Genomic DNA, 22,601 nt, shown 5'->3' on the forward strand with positions numbered 1-22,601 from the left:
CATTTCACCTCAGCTCAACTGATGAAATCCGTTGATGATGGTTTTGGGTGGTGGGAAGAGGAGATGGAGGTCCTTGCGGGTCTTCCAGGTCTCTAAGATATCTCTCCATGCTCATGACACATCTCATTTTCCATTCTTTCCTTCTTTTCTTCTGTATTCCCACTTATATTCCTTCAGTTTCCCCTCATCACATTAGCACTTGCCTGAAATGTCACCACTACCTTTTACTTAAACAGGCTTCCTTTTTTCAGTGGTCTTTGGGATTATATAAACATTTTCAGTTACAGAACTGAACAGACATTTAAAATCTACTGGCCCAGCCTCCTCATGTTGGAGTTGAAAAGATGGGTACAGAGAGTTACACAAACTGTCTGATGTGACCCTCAGGGCTACAGTTCATAATCTTTTGTTTTCTCTTCTATTTCTTCCAGTATACAGGTTTCCTCTTAAATGCTGAGTTTTTACAAAAAGGTATGGATAACACTTACTTATATGCAACTAATGTATATTAATCAAGTAAGACACTCTTATCTTAAAAAATAGGATAAGCTACAGACTGTCTTCCAGGAGCCTGAAGGCCATGCCCTGTCCACAGTGGCTGTCACAACGCTCAGCAGGAATTGAATGAGAACTCAAAGATTTGTTCTCCTCAAATTTTATCCCCAGTAGGCACATATCACCTAAGAACTGAATTTTTAACAAGAATCACATCTTTAATGGTAACATTATATCTTTAGAGTGTCTCTGCTATTAAACAGAAAAACTCCTGGGAAGGTGTAACACAGGATAGAACCAATACCACATTAGCTCTCCCATAGTTGTCCGTGGTCCATAAGAGAGAAAGATGAAAAATATGGAAGAATCAATTTTCGGTCGTGGGGGGTGGGGGGAGTCTCAATGCTTACTGAGTGCTTCAAGACTACGGAGGTGTTCCTCAATGCTAACCGAGTGCTTATTATATGCCACATTCTGGGTCAGATACTGACAGCATTGAAATAATAAGATGAGGAGCCCACAGTGAGGTGGGAAAACATGTAAACAATTGCACAAAGGAAGTGCTTACAGAGATAATTATGGCACAGACCTAAGGCAGGACAGAGGGAAAGAGGCCTTCTACTTGAAGAAGATAGGAGATAATGCGGTGCTTTCAAGGAAATACAGTGTTCAGCATGTTTAAAATTCAGTGGGTGTGCGTGAGTGAGTATAAGCATGTGTGAGAGAGAGAATGCACACATGTGTGGGAGATAAAGATGGAGCGGGATGGGGGGGAAGACATGGGGGTGAGGGAATATTGCATGAGGGGGTACGGAGGAGACAGGGGTGAGGAAAGCCGGGGGTGGGGAGAGGGAGCAAGCAGAGATAGGAGGCAGAGATGGGGAGAGAGGAAGGAGGTGGGGGGGAGGGGCGTGTGGGGAAGAGAAAATGTGCACATGTCTGTGTATTTGTGTGAGAGGGACAGTAAGAAGAAATGTGTTAGTGCGTGTACATGCATGCATGTGTTAAGGGTCATAAGGCTAAACTGCGGGATGGTATGCAGGCAGAGAGCAGCATCTGGGCTTTGTCCTAAAAGGCTGAGCAAGCACTCAAGGTTTTCAGGCAGATGAGAGACATAACCAGATGATGATTCTCCTCAACTGAGGAACCCCCTTGGATGGGCTGACATGCCCCTCATGCCTGGCACTTGAATAGGGAAGGCTGAAACAGAGCTGGTCATGTTCGACACATGCCCCTTGGGATCCTTTTGGGTGCTCCAAGTCCCAGCATCTCTGTCTCTGTGCCCAAGGAGCTCACAGTTAATTTCCCCTCACTGCCTCTCTTCCTCATCAGTCCTCAATCAGTGATGCTCATGAGCCATGTATGCATATTCCAAATGCTCTGAACCACTCTCCAGGGTTTCCCTGTGGGGTTAAGTTCTAGATGCCGACTATGGTAGTTGGCTTAGTGATACACCCTGTTCCAGCCACCTGTCCTTCCCTGTCTCATCTGCCTACCTGCCTACTGACACTCCCTGTACTTCCCAAATAAACCACTTACATTTGAATCCTTGTCTCAGGGTCTACTTCAGGAGAACCCAACTTGAGATAAGGTCAAAGGGCACCCAAGGAACACTGCTCTAAGGACCAACTGGGGCTCTTCTACAAAAGCACAAATGCAGGGAGCGGGGTCTGGAGGGGGTGCAGAAAGAAGGAGAGAAGGACACGATCCTCACAACACTACTAATATTTACATGCTTGAATGGAGTTTAGTCAGCCTCTTTATCTCACAAGTAGCAACATAGCCACAACACTGTATTTTCAAATCTACATGACAGATCAACAGTCTTTAAAAGCCCTGAAAATGATCACAAGTCCCCAAATAAAATAGTATAATTCATAAAGTCAGTTGAAAGGGTATTTTTTTTTTAGTCTTTATCCCATTTAAAAATATTCTCACATTATATCTACAAAGAGGGAGAAATGCACTTAATATAATTTGGGCCAAATGACAACTTCTTGCATATCGCTTCACTCTGTTTCACTTTCTGGAACTCTACCAATTGTTAATTCATTTGCATTAATTACAGTCTATTCAAGGGGAAATATCCCTGGCATTTTGGGGTGTGTGGGCAATATGCTCCATCAGAACACCTCTCTCCTAAGACTTACACGTGGTCAGCCAGCAGAGGAGGTAAAGACCTGATAGCTGAGTGGGGCGGGATTAAGAGGAAACAAGTTGTTCTGGCCTTCCTAAGACCACCACTGGACACCAGGACAAAAGGAAGAGACAGAAAGGAAGGGGAAGACAGCAGGAACAAACATTCCCTTCTCTGAAACTCTGCTTACTACACAGTTTGCTGAGGTAAGTGGTGTCACTAGCTGGAGTTTCAAGTATCACTACTTGGTTTCACGGGCACAGTTCAAGCATTCAGCTCTGGACTCAGGGTGACTCCCAATGTACAGTTCTCCATGGAACTCACATCCTTCCCAACTGTAGCTACATGGTCTGCTCTTCTATGCCATCACAGATTGTTTTCAAAAGGCATTCCTTATCCAAGACTCAATTGCTCTTTTTTGATTTGATTTGATTTTAAGATTTTATTTATTTATTTGACAGAGAGAGAGAGAGAGAGAGAGACAGCGAGACAGGGAACACAGGAGAGGGAGAAGCAGGCTCCCGACTGAGCAGGGAGCCCGATGCGGGGCTCGATCCCAGGACCCTGAGATCATGACCTGAGCCGAAGGCAGACGCTTAACTGACTGAGCCACCCAGGCGCCCCTCAACTGCTCTTGATATAAAAATATTTACAAAGGATCATTCTCCCTTTCAAATTCTTCCCTCTCACATTTGGCTATATTGTGAAATCAACAATTAAGTAAAGCATCAATGTAAAAATAAAAGGAAAACTTCTATTATTTCCTTTTTTCTGTTGGGAAGGCAAAATTCCCTGCTTTGTCCACCACTTTCATTTTCTCTATGGAATCTCTGAACAGCAAAGAGATTTACATTGTTGATACTAACAACTGCTTTTTGAATGTTAAGTATTCTAGTTGAATAGTAAGAGAAGAAAACCCAGAGTGCTGCAGCTAAAACTTCCTATTGCTTGAGCATATCTAACCTCCAGATCTTGGTTTCTAAACACCCTTCTCCACTAAAAGGAACCACAGCTCCTTGGAAAAGAGGCTAATTTCATGTCTGAGGCAGGGACATATCTGGTAAACCTGGCACACCTTGTGCCCCAAAGCCAAGAAGGCTCAGAATTAATGGGGTCAGGTCGAAAGGACACAGAAGCCAATTTGAAGAGACTCTCCCAGGCAAAATTTGGGAAAATATGAACAACAAAAAGAATAATTATAGTGATTGATAGTACACTGACTAAATAAAAATTCACAAGTCCATGATGATACTTAAAAAAAGAGAGAGAAAAGAAAGCAAGAAAGCTCTTCTCTATAGAAGAATGCCAGCTGATAAAGTACAAGTCTGAATTAGAAAAACCACCATTTCACAACCTCCACTATAATTGATTCAGGCATCACTGACAGATCCTCAAACCACTAGGTAAAAGACTGTTGAGGAACAAAATATTCCCAAGATGTCAAACTATCACTTCATAGATTATTTGCTCAGTTGCAAAAAAGGTACTATATAATAGAGAGATCTAGAGATTGCCATCTTAACCAATGCATCAAACTCAACCTCACTTAGATCAGACCACCTGACATCACAACTGATGAACCTCCTGATAGGATGCAATAGGAAGTATGTAACCTCAGCTGTGACTATTTAAATTTAACTAATTAAAATTAACAAAGTTAAAAACTCAGTCCTCAGTGTCACAAGCCACATTTTAAGCACTCAGTAGCCATGTGTGGCTAGTGGTTACTGTATTAGACAGCAACAGTATAGAGAGTGAACATTTCTATCACTATAGAAAGTTCTGTTGGACAGTGCTGGTCTAATCCAAATTTTCAGTTAAATGATATCTCAAAGAAATAACCAGTCAAATTCAGATCACAAATTAGACTACTTTCTTCAAAAAGCCAGTGTCACGGAAAAAAAAAAAAAGAAGAGTGGTAGGAGACTAAATTAGATTTGCAGACCAAAAAAGATACAATAACCAAGTGTAATGTTAACTTGGCTCCTGGTCTGGAAAAATAAAAGAGAATTTTGGAGGAAACTGGGGAAATTTAAATATCGGGTGGATATTAAATGATATTATTAGTTTTCTTAGGTGTGATAAAGGTAGTATGATTATGTAGGAGACTTTCCTTTTTCTTAGGAGATCGACACTCAAGTATTTAGGGGAGAAATGTCATGGTGTCCACAGCATACTTTCAATGGCTCAGGAAAACGTGTACACACATACACACACACACACACACACACACACACACACACACACACACACAGCAAATATGGTAAAATATTTACAACTATTGCAACTGGGTAGAGAGTATGTGAGTTTTCCTAGTCCATTCAGGCAGCTATAACAAAACACCACTGACTGGGTGACTTATAAACATCAGCAATGTATTGCTCACAGTTCCGCTGGAGGCTAGAAAGTCCAAGATCAAGGCTCCAGTGTGGTCACCTTCTGGTGAGGACCCTCCTCATTCAGAGCCATCACCCTCTCACTACATCCTCCAATGGTAGAAGGGACTAGGGAGCTCTCTGGAGCTTCTTTTAGAAGGTATCCTATGTCATCCATGAGAGCTCCACTCTCATGACAGAAGCACCTCTCAAAGGCCCCAGCTACAAATACCATCACACTTGGGGGTTAGGACTTCAAGATATGAATTTCAGGAGCATACAAACATTCAGACCACTGCATGAATGTTCATTATAATAATTCTTTTCATTTATCTACGTACTTGAAATAAAGGCTCAGTGGGGGAAACTCCTACTAGAGGAAAAAAAAAGGGAAGTACTGAAGTCAACTTCTGTAACCACTATTCAGTTGGGTTAACTTGAGCAACAGCCCTTGGCCAGCACAAATGGTGAGAAAAAAGGCCTAGCCCTCCATACTTGGCATAATTTGTGAGCCAAAGGTTGCCCAGCACCTTAGGGGAATGGGGTCCAAGAATCAGAGAGGGCCATGGAGAGCAGTTGCTCTGGGTCACACAGCTGAGGAGCATAAAGGCAAACTCCGTGGGGCCAGTTCTACCCTCTGTCTCTCCCCAACACACTGCCTGACCAGAACAGAAGAGCCCAGACCCCAGAAAAAGAATCCTTTAAAGGAGGTAGTCCCCAAAAAGAATGACAATGACATGGATGGAGCTAGAATGTATTATGCTAAGTAAAATAAGTCAGATAGAGAAAGACAAATACCATATGATTTCACTCATATGTGGAATTTAACAAACAAAACAGATGAACATATGGGGGGTGGGGGAAGAGAGAGGGAAACAAACCCTAAGAGACTCTTAACAACAGAGAACAAGTTGATGGGCTGATGGAGGGAGGTGGGTGGGGGATGGGCTGGATGGGTGATGGATATTAAGAAGGGCACCTGTTATGATAAGCAATGGGTGTTGCATGTAAGTGATGAATCACTGAATTCTATTCCTGAAACCAATATTGCACTGCATGTTCACTAACCAGAATTTTAATAAAATTTTTTTTAAAAGTTAACTTGATAAATGAAAAATCATAAATAAAAAAATAAAGAAGGAGGTAGTCTCTAGAGGGATCCCTAATGCTGCTCAAATTCAATCATAGGGCAAACAAATACCATATGCCAGGTCTGTGCCAGGTAGTGGCTAGTGTCTGTGCCTGTACAAGGTAATTATTTGTGTAGTGTAACAAAGTACAGATATTCCATTAATTCCTCAACTAAAACAGAAATCTGAGAAAATGCAATTTCAAGTTCCCCAATCAAAATTTGGCCACACAGAATCCACAGAGAAAATGGGCAATTAATCTTATGGATGAACAACTGAACATTAGTGACCACTGATCACCAACTGCTCTTACTTCCTTCCAATTTTAGCAAAAGAGACCGAGAGAGAGAGAGAGAGAGTAAAAACAAGATGTTACCTTCAGTTCTTGAAGCTTCTCTGTATTTGTGGTAAGGTGTCCAACATGAGCTTGGACATGCTCAAACCGCTTTAAATATTCTCGGTTTCGGGTATGAGCCTTCTTTTCTGATTCACATATTTCCTTCAGGTATTTCTTTAGTTTAACATACTTCAGCTTAACTCTAGAAAAATAAAAGCATATTTTTAAACATTGCAGTTAAACTCTGACAAATCAAAGGAGGAGAATTTTCTTTAACAAAATTGTTAATGAGACAATACATTCGAAGATATTTCACCCAAACACTGGAAGCTAAGGGCAGAATGTACATGCATTTTCAGAGAGAAGAAATTAATGCAACATCACTGAGTATCACATCCAGGCATAACTCTCCTGAGAAATGTATACAAGACTACATTATAACATTCACACAATAAAGATTTATATGGATTTCTTTCTCAAAATTAAATGTGATTTCAAGAGCGGTGTCTATGTGGTCATGGTCGGATGAATAGCCCATTAGCATTCTTTTTATGACAGACCATTTCAAAACTACCTGCTGAGATGGAAATAGAATCAAACTATAAACCAAAATCCATAAACATTAAGAGATTCCAAAATATAAAATATCCCAAAAGCTCTCATTCAGATAATATTAAAAATTTTAATTGGGAACTGTCACAATATATTTTTAAAATATTTTATGATATATATGGGCTGTAATTCAACTTGAATTGTGAAAAGACCTTTAGAGACTCTCATCCAAAGTGTAAAACAAAGAGTACACTACTCTTCGCACAGAACCAATGCTGCTCGCTCTAGCTCTGGGTGATGATGAAGATTACCCAGGGGCAGATAACAGAGGGTCTGGTAAGCTGTTGTGCCAGATACTCTGTAGGCTGTCCTCACACCCTCCTGGCCCAGCTCTTCCTCTGCCAGCCACCTGGTAGCACCTGTCTCAGCTGCATCTGGTACCTTGCTTTCCCAGAGCTACTCCTCTGAGTTCGCAACATGGATTCGAGAAGGAGTTAACACCTCCTGGGGCAGCCCTGTACAATGCAGAGTTACCAGCAGGTAAATGGCTCCCCTTCCTTCCCTTGAGTGGACACTTGTGAGGAGCAGGGAGGCGGGCTACATGGCTCCCCTGAAGGTCTGAAGGATGGAGCCCCAGGTGCCCACAGCAGTGGCCAACTCCTACTTCATTCTTCCCAGCTCTGCTCGCCAGTTTTATGTGACCACTTCCTAAAATAAACTACCATCCACATACAAACCCTTGTCTCAGGCTCTGCCTTCTGGAGGGGGCGGGGGGACAAGATTGAAATAGCCATGTCAGACAGTTTGGATTTTTATCCTGTTAGGAAGTCAAAGAAAGTTTATTTTTAGCAAATCATTCCCTCTGTCTTCCAGGAAACGAGAGGCTAAGTAAGAGAGGGGAACAAACTAGGCAAACTGATAGCTTGGTAAAGGTCCCCAGGAAGCCAGGAATAGGCTGCAGGTAAAGTCTCCACCCCTTCAGCCATCCCTTTAGCTGCGGGCTACAAAAATGGCAGCTGCCACAGATGCTCTCAGACTTGGGCCCATTTCTGAGGCCATGGCATCCACAACACTGCTATTACTTGCACCATCTCACTGGCTTTTTGTCTCTTCTAGAAATACTGGGGACATATCACTGTCCACCGTGACTGGTATCCTTGGAAGTACACTGAATCCTAAAACCATATGAGGAAACAAATGGATCCGATGGGAGGTTTGGTTTTAAAGTTTTCTCTCAATTCTGAATGATATGTTTTCATTTCTCACTCACATTATGCTGTGACTAAATCACAAAATTAATGCTATCACAGCGAGAAATTTTTCATATGAATAACATTGGAGGGGCGCCTAGGTGGCTCAGTCGTTAAGCATCTGCCTTCGGCTCAGGTCATGATCCCAGAGTCCCGGGATTGAGCCCCACATCGGGCTCCCTGCTCAGTGGGAAGCCTGCTTCTCCCTCTCCCACTCCTCCTGTTTGTGTTCCCTCTCTCTCTGTCTCTCCCTTTGAAAAAAAATAAAATCTTAAAAAAAAAAATTGGAGGCAATACCACACATTTGCCTTAAGGATGAAGTTCAGTTTCCATAAAATAGAATTAAAAATATTAAAAGTTGGCTCTTCATATTAGAACCCAGAAAGGATAACATGTATTTTATCCATTGCTCATAATAATTTTCACAGGCATTGTCAAATACCCATGAACAAATGAGACACCACATAACCTTGCCTTCAACAGTTGGTTGAAGGCCAGCTACAGTCATTATGCCTTGATCATTACACAGGCTTAATATGTTTAAATTGTGACCAAAAAGATAAGACTATATAACGTACCTTATTCTTTAGATATATAGGCCAAATAGATTCCTGAAATACCACAAGTACCAAATAGTGAAAATAAAACAATTTTTATCTTACACAAATATTAACGAAATTTATTCCTACATTTGATAGGATTATATTACATTTCATTGTTTACTGGAAATGAGTATACACTAGACACAAGAGAACAAAGTACTGCAATTATGGTATCTGTAACATACATAAGGGTTACATTTTTATTGATTAACATCAGCCAACTGGCTTAAAAACTGTTACCACTGTCACATCTTACCTGTATACATCAGATTGATTATATTCATACAGTTTCTTTTCCAGGTCCAGTCTCTTTTTTTCACTATAATATAGAAAGAAAATATTTTATAAATAAGTTACACTGATAAGTAATAGGCAGTTGGATTTAGAACATGATCTCTTTTGAAATTACACCTTTGTGAGAATGCTTCTCTGGTCTTTCTAAGAAGTAGAAAATGCCAGCTGTTTGAAACTCAAGACACAAAAATATTTGGTAGTCACCATGGAAATCTAAAAAGCAAAATGATACCAATATGAAGCAAAAAGAACAAGATTTTCAAAGTAAATGGTAGAAAGGCACTAAGAAAAGACTGGAAAGCAGGTTCATTCATTCAACAAGTACTTCTTGAGTGCCATGATGAACGGGGTACTGTTCCAGGCCTGAACACTAACATGGCGAACAAGCCAGCCAAGGGCTCTGCTGTGGGCAACTGACATTCTAGAGGGAAGGACAAGCAATAAACAAGATAAATACGTAGAATATACTATGGCCAGATTTTTCTGAGCTAGTGGCATTTGAGTGATGGGGGTTCTACCAGGTCAAGACAACATACTTCCACAAATCCACCCTGGACTGAAGACTGGTGGCCTGCTCTGCTCCCAGCCAGACCAGCCTAGGCAGAGCCAAGTCTCTGAAAAGTATACCTAGCTCCACTCACATTTAATGAAGACCAAGTCCCCTAACACTATTACTTTGGATTTGGAGGAGTTTCTTTTTATCTTTGTGACATCACCAGGATTTGTCACTGACTGCTACTCCCTGGAGCTACTTCCAGGAAGGACTTAACTTGTATTGTTCAGGTGGGTGCTGGCAGTAAGCTAGAGGACAAAGCTTACCCTGCATACCTGTACACCCAAGCCTGGAAGGGAAACTGGGCAGCAAAGGAGGTAGCAACAGTCAAAACCAAAGGGCTATGGGGTACAACTGCTGAACAGGACTAGCCATCCCAGTCCCAGAAAGAGCCCTTGGGGGGGGGGGGTTTAGCCACAGGGGGGTGGGGGTGGGGGCGGGGTTTAACCACAGAGTTTCTGTTCCACCACCAAAGTATAACCTTCAACTGAAGCCAAATTGCTAATCTAAATTAACATTAACTAAGCCCAAAAGAAAAATCACATAATGTCTGCAAGAAAATGCCAGGAAAAAAGAAAAGACTGAATCAAAGTCCAGCAGAAGGTGACCTCAGGTGGTCCAGCTAAGGGAAAGGGGCTGAACCCATGTTCCATGTGGGAGCTCTTAATTATTAGTTTCTGTTTTTCTTTAGATATGTTTTCCCTTTAAAAAAAAATTCCCAAAAGTTACTCTGTTAGCTACATTAGAAATTAAGTATATTTCTTTGCTTAGCATAATCTAGAATGGAAACTACCACTTAACCAAATTCTTTTAATGGGAAAATGGGGTCCAAAATCCAAACACCAAATCCTAGCTCGGGAACACAAGGTCTATTCTTTAGTTAGGGTGTGCCTATGTTTAAAAAGGAAAAAAAGATTCCAAGGAAAAAAAATCATAGAGATGCCATTTTTTTAAGTAGTAGCACCACACACATTTTTACTTTGTCATTAATAAGAGTGAACTTATTTTTTGTGTATGGTGTAAAAAAATGGTCCAGTTTCATTCTTCTGCTTGTGGCTGTCCAATTTTCCTAACACCATTTGTTGAAGACTGTCTTTTTCCCATTGGATAATCTTTTCTGCTTTGTCAAAGATTAGTTGACCATAGAGTTGAGGGTCCATTTCTGGGTTCTCTATTGTGTTCCATTGATCTATTTGTCTGTTTTTGTGCCAGTACCATACTGTCTTGATGATTACAGCTTTGTAATATAGCTTGAAGTCCAGAATTGTGATGCCCCAGCTTTGGTTTTCTTTTTCAACATTCCTCTGGCTATTCGGGATTTTTTCAGGGGTTTCATACAAATTTTAGGATTATTTGTTCCAGCTCTGTGAAAAAAGTTGCTGGTATTTTGATAGGGGTTGCACTGAATGTGTGGATTGTTCTGGGTAGCACAGACATTTTAACAATATTTACTTTCCCAATCCATGAGCATAGAATGTTTTTCCATTTCTTTGTGTCTTCCTCAATTTCTTTCATAAATGTTCTATAGTTTTCAGTTTACCTCTTTGGTTAGGTTTATTCCTAGTTATCTTATGGTTCTTGGTGCAATTGTAAATGGGATCCATTCCTTAATTTATCTTTCTTCTGTCTCATAGTTTATAGAAATGCAACTGGTTTCTGTGCATTGATTTTATATCCTTCCACTTTGCTGAATTCCTGTATGAAGTTCTTACACCATACACAAATATAAACTCAAAATGGATGAAAAACCTAAACGTAAGACAGGAATCCGTCAAAATCCTAGAGGAGAACATAGCCAGCAACCTCTTTGACCTTGGCTGCAGCAACTTCTTGCTAGACACATCTCCAAAGGCAAGGGAAACAAAAGCAGAAATGAACTACTGGGACTTCATCAAGATTAAAAAAAAAAGAAAAAAAAAGAAAAAAAAAGCTTTGGCACAGCTAAAGAAACAGTCACCAAAACCAAAAGACAACCGACAAAATGGGAGAAGATATTTGCAAATATCTTGTCAGATAAAGGGCTAGTATCCAAGATCTATAAAGAACTTATCAAAGTCAACACCCAAAAAACAAAAAATCCAGTCAAGAAATGGGCAGAAGACATGAACAGACATTTCTCCAAAGAAAACATACAAATGGACAACAGACACATGAAAAAGTGCTCAACATCACTTGGTATCAGGGAAATACAAATCAAAACCCACAATGAGATAACCACCTCACACAGGTCAGAATGGCTAAAATTAACAACTCAGGAAACAACAGACATTGGTGAGGATACGGAGAAAGGGGAACCCTCTCACACTGTTGGTGGGAATGCAAGCTGGTGCGGCTACTCTGGAGAACAGTAGGAAGGTTCCTCAAAAAGTTAAAAATTGAGCTACCCTACAACCCAGCAATTGCACTACTAGGTATTGACCCAAAGGATACAAACATAGTGATCCAAAGAAGCACCTGCACCCCAATGTTTATACCAGCCATGTCCACAATAACCAAAATATGGAAAGGGTATAGATGTCCATCGACAGATGAATGGGTAAAGAAGAAGTGGTATTATATATACAATGGAATATTAATGGGCCATCAAAAAGAATGAAATCTTGCCATTTGCAATGATGTGGATGGAACTAGGGTATTATGCTAAGAGCAAAATAAGTCAGTCAGAGAAAGACAAATATCATATGATTTCACTCACACGTGGAATTTAAGAAAAAAAAAAAACCACAGAGGACCATAGGGGAAGGCAGGGAAAAATAAAATAAGATGAAAACAGAAGAGACAAACTGTAAGAGACTCTTAACTATAGGAAACAAATTGAGGGTTGCTGGAGGGGAGGGGTTAGGAGGATGGGGTAACTGGGTGATGGGCATTAAGGAGGGCATGTGATGTAATGAGCACTGGGTATCATAAGCAACTGATGAATCACTGAACTCTACCTCTGACACTAATAATACACTATATGTTAATTTAAATAAAGTAAAATTAAAAAAATAAGAGTGAACGTAGAAGAGAAGTGAAGGAAATACGGCATAATTGCTTCCATGTTAGAAATTTTTATTAATCACTTTTGCCTCTTTTAAAATTTCATGATTAAGAGGATACTTAGTTCATGAAGAATGAATGACTGGACAGTGAGCTGTCATTAAATTACAAAGACAGAAAGACCATTAAGTGTGTCTATGACCTTGTGCCCTGATGTCATGCCTCACTTCTGTGCTATTCCTGCCAAGAAAGTGTTATCAGAGTCTGGTCATGAGGAACCATTAGATGGACCCAGCTTTAGGATCACCCTCTAGAATGAAAGTTGTACTCTGCAAAACTGTCAGGAATACAGGACAGGGAATGACTACGGAATAGCTCCAGACTGGGGGAGACTAAAGAGACATGGCAAATGGGTACACAGATGGGATCTTGGACCAGTAATGAAAAAAGACAGTCTTAGGACACTTGGCAAAATGGGCAGGTGGTGAAATTTGATTGGAGTCTGTGGACTGGTATCAATCCGTGTTGATTTCCTCACTGGGAGAGTTCCAGGGTGCATCCATGTCCAGGAGCATCCTTGTTTTTGGAAACAGACACTTGAGTTTTTAGGAGTAATGGGGCATTTTATCTGTAGTTCTCAAATGGTTCAGAAAAGACTAATGACTTTGGACAGATGGGCAGATGGACAAAAACAGAAAAAATATAATGAAATGTTAAGAACTGGGGAATCTGGGGGCACCCAGGTGGCTCAGTTGGTTAAGTGTCTGCCTTCGGCTCAGGTCATGATCCCAGGGTCCTGGGATCGAGCCCCACGTTGGGCTCCCTGCTCAGCAAGGAGTCTGCTTCTCCCTCTCCCTCTGTATGCTCTCTCTCTCTCAGATAAATAAGTAAATAAATCTTAAAAAAGAAAAAAAGAGTTGGGGAATCTGGGTGAGGGGAATCCCAGAAGTCTTTATCCTATACTTGCAACTTTTCTGTAAGCTTGAATTTAATTCAAAATAATTTTTAAAATCCACCTATGACCTCTGGTGAAAAAGGTCTTTTTGGGAATCCATCATCTCCTGTGCAGCAAGTGCTTTTTAATCATAAACACAGAACTTCTTCGTTCTTGCTCTGTCTTCAGTAGATACATACATCTGCCAGTCACAATGACCCATTACAGCACTTGACATGGTGAAAAACCACAAACATCTCCTGGCCTCCCACTGAGGACAACATGATGCTAATCTCATTAGTCTTTAACACAGGCCCTTTTCCTAACCTCCTCATCCACACTGCAGAGCTTCTGAATGCTGTTTTTCCTTTCTTTTTCAAATTTAAGACTTAAAACAAGATTATTTACCCCAATAAAAAGCCAGAGAAAGGTTTATGGGGAGGATTATCTTGCAACCCCTACATACTAAATCTTTATTTCAGAATCTCTGAAACACCCAGCCCTGGGATATAAACCCATAGCCCACGGTGTCCGTCACCTACACCCCTCACCTGGACCATTCAAAGGTTTACACAGATGGGTAGTCCTTAAGAGTGTAGCCACATGCTTTGCTTTTCTCCTTTTAAGCCACTTGTTATTCTGTTTTTGTCTCAACACCAACTTCAGCTTTACTCAACTAATATCTCAGAATCAATTTCTGGACTATTATGATATCTCACTCTGAATCAATAGTGGCATTGAAAAAACTGGGGCTGGTTAATGGGCCTTTTAAAGGGATGTTTTTATATAATTGTAAGAGTCAATTCCACTCACATGTTTCTACCATGCTTGTGGCACTACACACACCGTAACGAGTCACTCCAGCAGGCTCTTTAAGATTCTATGATTGATTTCACCAGAGTGCAGAGAAAACACCATACACAGAGGAAAAAATTAAGAATGTACATCTATGTGTGACTACAGCTGAGACAATTTGGGCTAGAAATACACCACTTACAAAGGAAAGGCCCTGTTATTAGACCAACTATATTAGACCAGCAATGAGCCAGCTCTAAGAAGGCCAGGAAAGGGCAGATTGCTTTTATTTCCCACCCCCAGGAAATTTCTGGACTGATAAAGCAGCTGTGATGACCCAGAGATGCAGCCTTTAAGAGTCTGAACTAAACAAAAAAGCAGGTACATTCAAACACTCAAATAGGATACAAACAATGACGCTCACTACTTGTTGCTTTGCAAACTACAGCTTCCAACTCTTCATTTGAAGCTCATTACTCTACTAGACAAAAAACAAATCTGTGGGCTTACTGTATATATAATTCAGTGCTCTTCATTTCTGGTGAAAACCCAAGGTTCAGAGAAGCTGAACAACCTGCTCAAGGTCACACAACTGTTCGTAGAGCAGAACCCAAGTTTCTCTGCATCCGAAGTTATTTGCCTCTGTACTTACTATGCATTAGTTATGGACTTTTAAAAAGAAAAATAAGGAGCGCCTGGGTGGCTCAGTTGGTTAAGCGTCTGACTCTTGATCTTGGCTCAGGTCATGATCTCAGGGTAGTGAGATCAAGCCCTGTGTCAGGCTCTGTGCTCAGCAGGGAGTCAGCTTGGGATTCTCTCTTTCTCCCTCTGCCCCTCCCCCCTTCCTTTCTAAAAAAATTTAATAAAACGAAAGATGAATACACATGCAACAGATTTGTACCAACTTAAAATTTTTTTAAAGACTCCAAATGCAGAACCATGAATGGGCTATAAAATTTGACTTGAATTCCTTATATAATTTCAACAGCCTCACCTTGCTTAACAGTTAAAACATTAAGTGTTAAACATAAAGTGAGTACTAATCATTACACAGTTATTACACTATAGGGACTATAAACAGCCAGGTGTTTCTAGCATAGGAAGTAAAAATGATAACTCACAATGAACTTAGTTCAGAAAGAATGCCATTTGGACCAGTAACATTTTAAAATTAGAACATGGGCTAAGAGATACAAATACCTAAAGGCCTCGGGTAACTAAGCTACTCTTCTAACAGAACAGTGTCAAAAGCACTTTAGGCGTGCTGATGTACAGAGCAGTGTCTTGTCTTTTAATTATAAGGTATGTGCAGACACTTAATACTGTCTTTGAAATATCATACTGTTCACTTTCCCTGGTTGACTGGAAAAGCGTCATGATTTAGTGACAATGTGTGGCACCAGTGTTGTATACAAGACATTTGTAACTCCTGGACCCTGGATGCTTGGCTTTGGGATTTCTGCCATTCACTCAACAAACATTTGTCAAGCCCCTCCTCCCCTGAGGTACTCTATTACCAGCTAAAGATCCAGCTAAATATGGTTCCTGTCCTCCTGGAATTCTCTCTCTAATCAGGGAGCAAGTCACTTAAGCCATTTATCTACAGTGCTGTAAAAATAAGAGATCACACAAGTTAGGGAATGGGTTGATCAATACTTGCCATAGGGAAGGCACTTCAGGAAGTGATTTTTTTTTAAAGTTGAAGGTGAGGAGGTCCCTGGAGTGGGCGAGTGGCAGTAGGTCAGAAAGAAAATAGGATACAGGAAAGGATTAAGGGGTAAAATATGGTAAGGACAATTAAGGAGGCCTGTTGTGGATGCTCTATAAATATTTGACAAGAATTAAATCTAGGATAAGATGAATATAATTCCTTTTCATAACCACATACTTCTGCCTTTACCTTGCATGTAATTATTTTTATCATTTTATAATTGTCACACACAAAGCTCTCCTCTTCACTGAAATGATTTTGTAACTTTTAACATTCATTAAACGCTTTGTTTATCAAGAGATCCAAATATCTACTTCCTTTCTTGTCAGCTAATGAGATTTCCAACTCCAATTAGTTTAGCAGCTAAATAATAGTTCCAACAACTTATCTTTTATGTGGTTATTTATAGTAAATTGCTTCATAATTTTCTCTCTGTGCTCTTAGATCTAGCTGTTTTCAGTGGCTCTCCTCTTTCATGTCTTAAAGTATCATGAACCCTCTGGAAGCTGGACTTCTGTAAATTTCATCCCTTTGCTGGAAATCTGGCCAGCCCTCGTTCCCCCCAAAAATGTCTCCTGCATTTAAATAGGGCATATTGTTACACACACACACACACACACACACACACACACACACACTCCCGCCTGCGTTCCCGGACCTGTCATCATTGAAGCAGTGCAGCTGTCAGGGTGGGATGACAATTTGAAGAGAGGCGAGGAGGCGTGTAGAAGGAAGTAGAGAAATTCACAAGGCGTGATTGAGAGTGACAGGCAAGAGAACTCCCACTCTCACTTCTGGGCAAATTCAGTGATGCGGCCGCATCCTCCGGCGGGAGACCTCCAATAAGGGCGATGGGGCACGGTATTTGGTAAACTTTGTCCTCCAGGGCCCACCGGGAGCCTGGGGGGAGGGTCGCGGGCGGACCCGGGCCCAGGGAAACACGGCGGGGGGAGTGGCAAGGAACCGGAGTTAGGGCACCGACGGACCCTTGACCGGGCCCACTCCCCGCCCCCGCCCCGGGTAGGCCATACCTGTCCCGCAGCTGGTGCTGGAGGCGGCCCAGCCTCTCGTAGTAGTCGGGGCTCGCCAGAGGCTCTGATGATGTGGAGGCCGGACGCATGCCGCCGCCGCGCTCGTTCCGCACAGCCAAGGGGCAGCCACCAGGGAGGGGGGCTGGCTGGTTGTCCGAGGCGACGGTCCCACCATGCACCGCGGGTAAACAGGGCGCCAGCCGCCATGCAGGAGGCGGGACCGAGGGCCTCAGGGGCGGGGCGGAGGCGGGGACACCGTGGATGGGCGGGGCAGACGTCGCGGAGGGGCGGGGCGGAGGCGGGGCGTCTTGTGAGGCTGCACTGGCAGTCTCCAAGAGGGTCCAAGAGGGTCGGTGGATCCTCTCTCGGTGCTGGTGGCGGGGTGTCAGGTCGTGTGGGCGCTGTTCCCCGGCTTCTCCGCCCCTATTCTGGCGTCTCCCTTTCCCCTAACCCTTCAGAATTCTTACGCGAGAGACCCTGGCCCTCCCAGAGGCAAGGAGCCCCACCGAAGGCCAAGTCAGAAGCCGGTCCTGATTACGCCCCCCGACACCTTGGTAGAGGCTGGAGGATTGGGGGGAGCGCAGCTGGGCTGGAGCAATTTACTTGTTCATTTTTTTGTTGTTAAAGATTTTATTTATTTGACAGAGAGAGACACAGCGAGAGAGGGAACACAAGCCCGGAGAGTGAGAGAGGGAGAAGCAGGCCTCCCGCTGAGCAGGGAGCCCGATATGGGGCTCGAACCCAGGACCCTGGGATCACGACCGGAGCCGAAGGCAGACGCTTAACCACTGAGCCACCCAGGCTCCCCTTACTTGTTCATTTTTGACTTTGTCATCAAACTACATTAATTTTCCGAGTTTCATTCTCTACTTCTTCCTACCACCTCTACTTCCCTTCTTCCAGGATTTCTGAGAGCCAGCACTGTGCTAAACTTGTTTTCCTACCACACTTAACAGCAAAACAAAACACCACAAAAAAGACAAAACCCAAAATACTGAGCAACTGCGCTCAGCCCTGACAGTAGAACAACCCCTTGCTTGAAAGTCCGTGCTGACCCAAGGATGTGGTTAATGCTGCAAATGACATTACTGGTTGGTGAAGAGGGAAAAGTTGCTAACTAGCTGCTTATGAAGCAGACATTTGTTTGTGCAGACGTGGCTCTGTGGGCAAAAGCCCTGCAGAATTCTTCAGCAGGGATTCTGGAGCCAGACTGCCTGGGCTGGAGCCTCCTTTTCCTCAGCCCAGCTGTGTGACTGCAGGCAGGTCATCCTCTTGATGCCCAGACTTCCTCTTGTAAAACAGGAGGCTCTTAGCGCAGGACCCACCTATGCCATTGTTATAATTACTAATTAATGTGTGTAATGTTTATAAGAGGGCCCAGCACATAGCATCAGTTTTTATCATCATCATCATCATCATCTTGGAGAATAAGCTTCCCAAAGAAAAACATATTCCAAAACGCACAGAGCAGAAGAAAAGGAACTACAGTAGAGAGTTTCTTTGGTCTCTTATTCTTCACTTGGTTTCTCTTCTCAGCCATTAATTTAACTTATTCTTATGTGCAAGGTGTGACTTCAGGTAGCAAATTGATCATTAGCGAGACAGGTGGACCACTTAAAGTTTGGCAATATAAAATTATAATGTTACTCAGCCTGCTCTTTATATTTGCCAGGTCCAGAGTAAGAGTTCTTGAAGGCCTTCGTGCTATCTCTTGAAGTATTAAACAATTATAACTCATGATGCCAAGTTGTAGGTAAGCTATGTTCGCTCCTCCTACCTTGACCAATGTGCCTTCATAAAAGCCAGGAAAGCCACTGGGGAATTTAGTTCTATGACTTTTTCCCCTACTTACCCTCTTATTTCCCACCTCCGGCTCAGTCCTGCACTGTGAGAGGTTCCTACACGGGCAGAGATGTGTGTGTTCCCCACCGCAGTCCACAAGTGCCTGCTCTATCCTGATCCCCACCTTAGCCTCCTCTTGGCCACACATCAAGTCTAATGGTGAGCACACCAGTGATAGTCACCCTTGCAGGAATGATCCAGGAAGGAGGTCTCTACAGGCCTTGGAAAGGAGCCTGGGCCCCTTTCAGCAAAGAATGTCAGCACCATAGGTACCCCAAATGTGTTCTAGAAGGGTGTGTGTGTGTGTGTATGTGAGCTCCAGGCAAGTCACATGCTGGCCCTGGGACCTCTTGGCCGTGTATGGAGTAGCGTGGCCAGAAAAGGGCCAGAACAGTCTCTATAATATACAGAAGCTGGGGCAGGGGTCCTCTTACCTGGATAGTACTAACGCTATATTTCTTAGTTGTTATAGCAAATCATTACACCAGATTGATGCCACAGTCATGTACAAAAGTTTATTTTGCTGATTTTAGTGCAAACTACATTTTACCCACCACACTGGCAAAAATAATGCATATTTTTAACATATTTTATTTAGGTTCACCTTCACCCAGATAAATTTTTTAAGGGAAAAAAAATCCCTCAATTAATATAACTAATTATTTTCAGCAAATACACAGAGTAAGCAGATGAAGCAGTCACTTAGCATCTCAAATTTTTATTAGGCCATATTAAGGGAGCCTAAACTTAAATATAAATAAACACGAATAAATAGATAATTCAAAATAATTATAATTTGCATTTTATAGCTGATTTATTAATGACATATGACAAATCTAGATGCAAGACCTTCTTTATTAACAATAAAACATAGCAAACTAAGTGAATATTTCTAGAGTATTTATGCTAAAATTATGCATTCTAAATGTTGACACTTTTAACAAATGCAGTGTTCTTCACTTTGAATATTTAATTTGCCAGAGTACTGTCTTTTAATATTGTTCTTAAATCCCTTTATATTAGCAGAACTGATTTCTATAAGCAGCTCTGTTTTTACTTATCTGGACTACAGACCAGCAAGTCTGCCTGGATTGGCAAGGCTTCCCATAAGCTACAGAATGTCTTAGGTGGAAGTTAGAGAGAATCTAGTCACCCCTTTATTTTTTAGAGGAAGAAAAGGATTCGGGGTAGGTAAGGGACTTGGCCAAGGTCACACAGCTGGCAATCTGGGTGATATCAGTGAATTTAGTTCTAAATATGGGTCTCCAGGAGTCCCACTAAACTAACAGTAAAAGAAAGCCAGTGTTTTATCCCTATAGTCATGGATCCTAGGGTGACCCATATGAAGCTGCTGCTTTAGTAAGCTCAAAAAACAGACTGATGATTGGAAAATTGGTTTTAGAAATATGTTGGAACTGGAATTCTACAATTTAAATTTTATACTTTTAAATGCCATTTTAAAAATGGAACCTGTATATTTGAGTCAAAACTGCTTGGATATTATGTTTGTTTGCTAGGGCTGCCATAATAAAGTACCCCACACGGGGTAGCTTAAACAACAAAAATTTATTGTGTCACAGTTCTGGAAGCTGTAAGTCTGAGATCAAGGTGTTGGCAGGACTGGCTCCATCTGAGGGTCATGAGGAAGAATCTGTTTCATGCCTCTCTTCTAGCTTCTGGTGTTTTTTTGGCAATCCTTACCATTCCTTGGCTCATAGATGCATCATCCTGATCTCTCCCTTCATTTTCCCATGGTGTTCTCTCTGTGTGCATGCACGTCTCCAAATGTCTCCATTTATAAGGACACGAGTCATATTGGATTAGGAGCCCACCTTCCTCCAGTATGACTTTATCTTAACTAATTATCATATCTGCAATGACCCTAGTTCCAAATGAGGTCACATTCTGAGGTGCTGGAATTAGGACTTAAATATTTGAATTTGGGTGGGGGGGGCAGTGCACAACTAAACCTACAACAAACACAAACATGGAAAAATATTTCATTTTGTGATCACTATACAGAAATATTAGACATTGCATCCTATGTTATTAGAAAATTCAGTTTGTACATAATAAAAAAAAAAGAAAATTCAGTTTGTAAGAAAAGAGGGCCCAAAAGTAGAAGGTAGGAGGAAAAAGAAAAGAAAAGAAAAGGTAGGAGAAAAGATTGTCACATGTATGTGTGTAGGTAACCCCTCCTGTCACTGAGCATTGACACTGGTGTAAATATTTGTTGCCTTATTTAAATGCCATGATGGTCCTTTGAGGGCAATATGAGATTAAGCAACTGGCCTAAGATTAAGTGTATTCTTGGCCAACTAGCAGTAGGGCTAGAATTCAGGCACAGACCTTTTCCAATTCCAAAGCCCTTCCTTTCTTAACTGCCATTCTACATGGCCTTAAAATTCACCGTTTGCTATTCATTGATACCTACTGATATTTTTATTTTCCTGTATGAGATGTGTAAAATATAATGTATGCAGGAAGGTTTTTACATATACATGTGTCATTGTTTGGGGGAATAGTATTCACTGACAGAATGCATTTTTCTACATGCTATGATACAGCATTATGCGTTCACCATTCTGTTCATTTTTCTCTTTGGCACTTCATTTCTCATCCTTTCTAGCAGTTAGATGGGTCTATATGGCCCAGTCTGGCCAATGAAATATGAATGGAAGTGATGCAGCCACTTCTTGGCATAGCCTTCAAATATCCTATAATTTCTTCCCCACTTTCCATTTGTTGACCCACTACGTGCAGAGATTCCAATGGAGAACTCTGTGGCTCTGGAAGAAGACAGAATGACTGCAAAGAGCAGAGGATATGACTTGGGCAAGAAATAAGCCTTTATTGTGTTAAGCCATGGATATTTGAGGGTTGTTTGTTTCAGCAGCTGGCATTACTTAGCCTGATTAATACACAAGCATTCCATAGAACAATTACACAAGTGCATTAAAATGCCTTTCCACGACATTCCCAAAGAGGATTTATAGGACTGTCCAGATGGTCAAGGAGATTGCAAACCTGGAACTCTGAGGTTAAGAGTCAATGGTCAATGTCTGAGGAAAATGCATCTAGAGCAGCTCTGTTAAATGAGACTTTCAGCAATAATGGAAAGGTTCTATTCTGTGCTGTCCAATATGATAGCCACTAGCTACATGTGACTATTGAGTCATTACCAGCTAGTGCAAATGAGGAACTGAATTTTTAATTTAATTTAATTTTAATTAATTAAAATTTAATTTTTATGGGACATATGACTACATGGATTACAGGACAGCTACTATGTTGGACAGTGCAGATCTAGAGAAAAAGTGACAAGATGGATAAGCACAGGGGGAGATCATAAGTTATTGGGAGTTAGAAAGGTAGGAACTAGAATGTGAGATGCCATCCTTGGTGGGAGGTGATGGTGGTCAAGAGGGGAGATGTGATCGTTAGTTTTATGTGTCAAGTTTGCTAGGCCATGGTATCCAGTTGTTTGATCAAATACCAGTCTAAATGTCACTGTGAAGGTATTTTTAAGATGTGATTAGTATTTATAAATCAGTAGATTTTGAGTAAAGCAAATTGTCCTC

At 41.6% G+C, this 22,601-nt stretch overlaps 1 protein-coding gene across 2 annotated transcripts in view; it reads right to left on the reverse strand.

Annotated features, from left to right (window-relative positions):
* Positions 1 to 17,386, reverse strand: part of KIZ (kizuna centrosomal protein) — a 125,415-nt gene extending 108,029 nt beyond the window's left edge. The window contains exons 1-3 of one of the 2 annotated variants that reach the window (XM_028123763.2): positions 17,179 to 17,386; positions 9,135 to 9,197; positions 6,514 to 6,676 (exon numbers count right to left, since the gene is read on the reverse strand). In XM_028123763.2, the coding sequence (XP_027979564.1) occupies positions 6,514 to 6,676; positions 9,135 to 9,197; positions 17,179 to 17,267 (315 nt within the window). In that variant the 5' untranslated portion in view covers positions 17,268 to 17,386. The remainder of the gene's footprint in view (positions 1 to 6,513; positions 6,677 to 9,134; positions 9,198 to 17,178) is intronic. The other variant, XM_028123764.2, reaches the window with a different exon arrangement.
* Positions 17,387 to 22,601: the final 5,215 nt, after the last annotated feature.

The sequence above is a fragment of the Eumetopias jubatus genome, unplaced genomic scaffold (genome assembly GCF_037043125.1).
Source record: "Eumetopias jubatus isolate StellerSeaLion01/CBP00866 unplaced genomic scaffold, mEumJub1_p1.0 scaffold_9, whole genome shotgun sequence".
Lineage (NCBI taxonomy): Eukaryota > Metazoa > Chordata > Mammalia > Carnivora > Otariidae > Eumetopias > Eumetopias jubatus.